Here is a 355-nt window from a genome sequence, read left to right as displayed (position 1 = left end):
ATCTGCTTGTCCTTGAAGGCCTTGATGGTCTCCAGCGGGGTTATGGGGGGCGGGTTGACGCGGATGGGGTCCAAGCTCTGGAAGGGTTTGTGCTCCGTGATGGTGCCCATGTCGTTGGGGTGGTGGTAGAGGTTATAGTCTGGGATCATGGGGAAGAGGTTGCTGTCCAAGGCGGGCTTGGCCGCCTGGTAATCCTGAGGGGAGTAGGTGAGGCCGGGGTTGCTCTGGGGGTCGTGGAAGGAGACGGGCTCTGGGTAGAGGTCACTGCAGGAGGAGTAGGGTGGCAGCGCAGGGTACATCTGGTCCACCTCGCCCTGCGGCGGCCCCCTTGTGTCCTGCCCGCTCCTCCTGCTCT

The 355-nt window shown here is 63.1% G+C and overlaps 1 protein-coding gene across 1 annotated transcript in view; it reads right to left on the bottom strand.

The window, feature by feature from the left end:
* The window catches only part of EGR3 (early growth response 3), a 4,579-nt gene that overhangs the window by 2,677 nt on the left and 1,547 nt on the right, over window positions 1-355 (bottom strand). The window contains exon 3 of the mRNA XM_017732368.1: window positions 7-327. Within this exon, the coding sequence (XP_017587857.1) occupies window positions 7-327 (321 nt within the window). The remainder of the gene's footprint in view (window positions 1-6; window positions 328-355) is intronic.

The sequence above is a fragment of the Corvus brachyrhynchos genome, unplaced genomic scaffold, assembly GCF_000691975.1.
Source record: "Corvus brachyrhynchos isolate BGI_N302 unplaced genomic scaffold, ASM69197v1 scaffold150, whole genome shotgun sequence".
Taxonomy (NCBI): Eukaryota; Metazoa; Chordata; class Aves; order Passeriformes; family Corvidae; genus Corvus; species Corvus brachyrhynchos.
The sequence above is the reverse complement of the archived record's forward strand: the minus strand, read 5'-3'. Positions and strand labels throughout refer to the sequence as shown.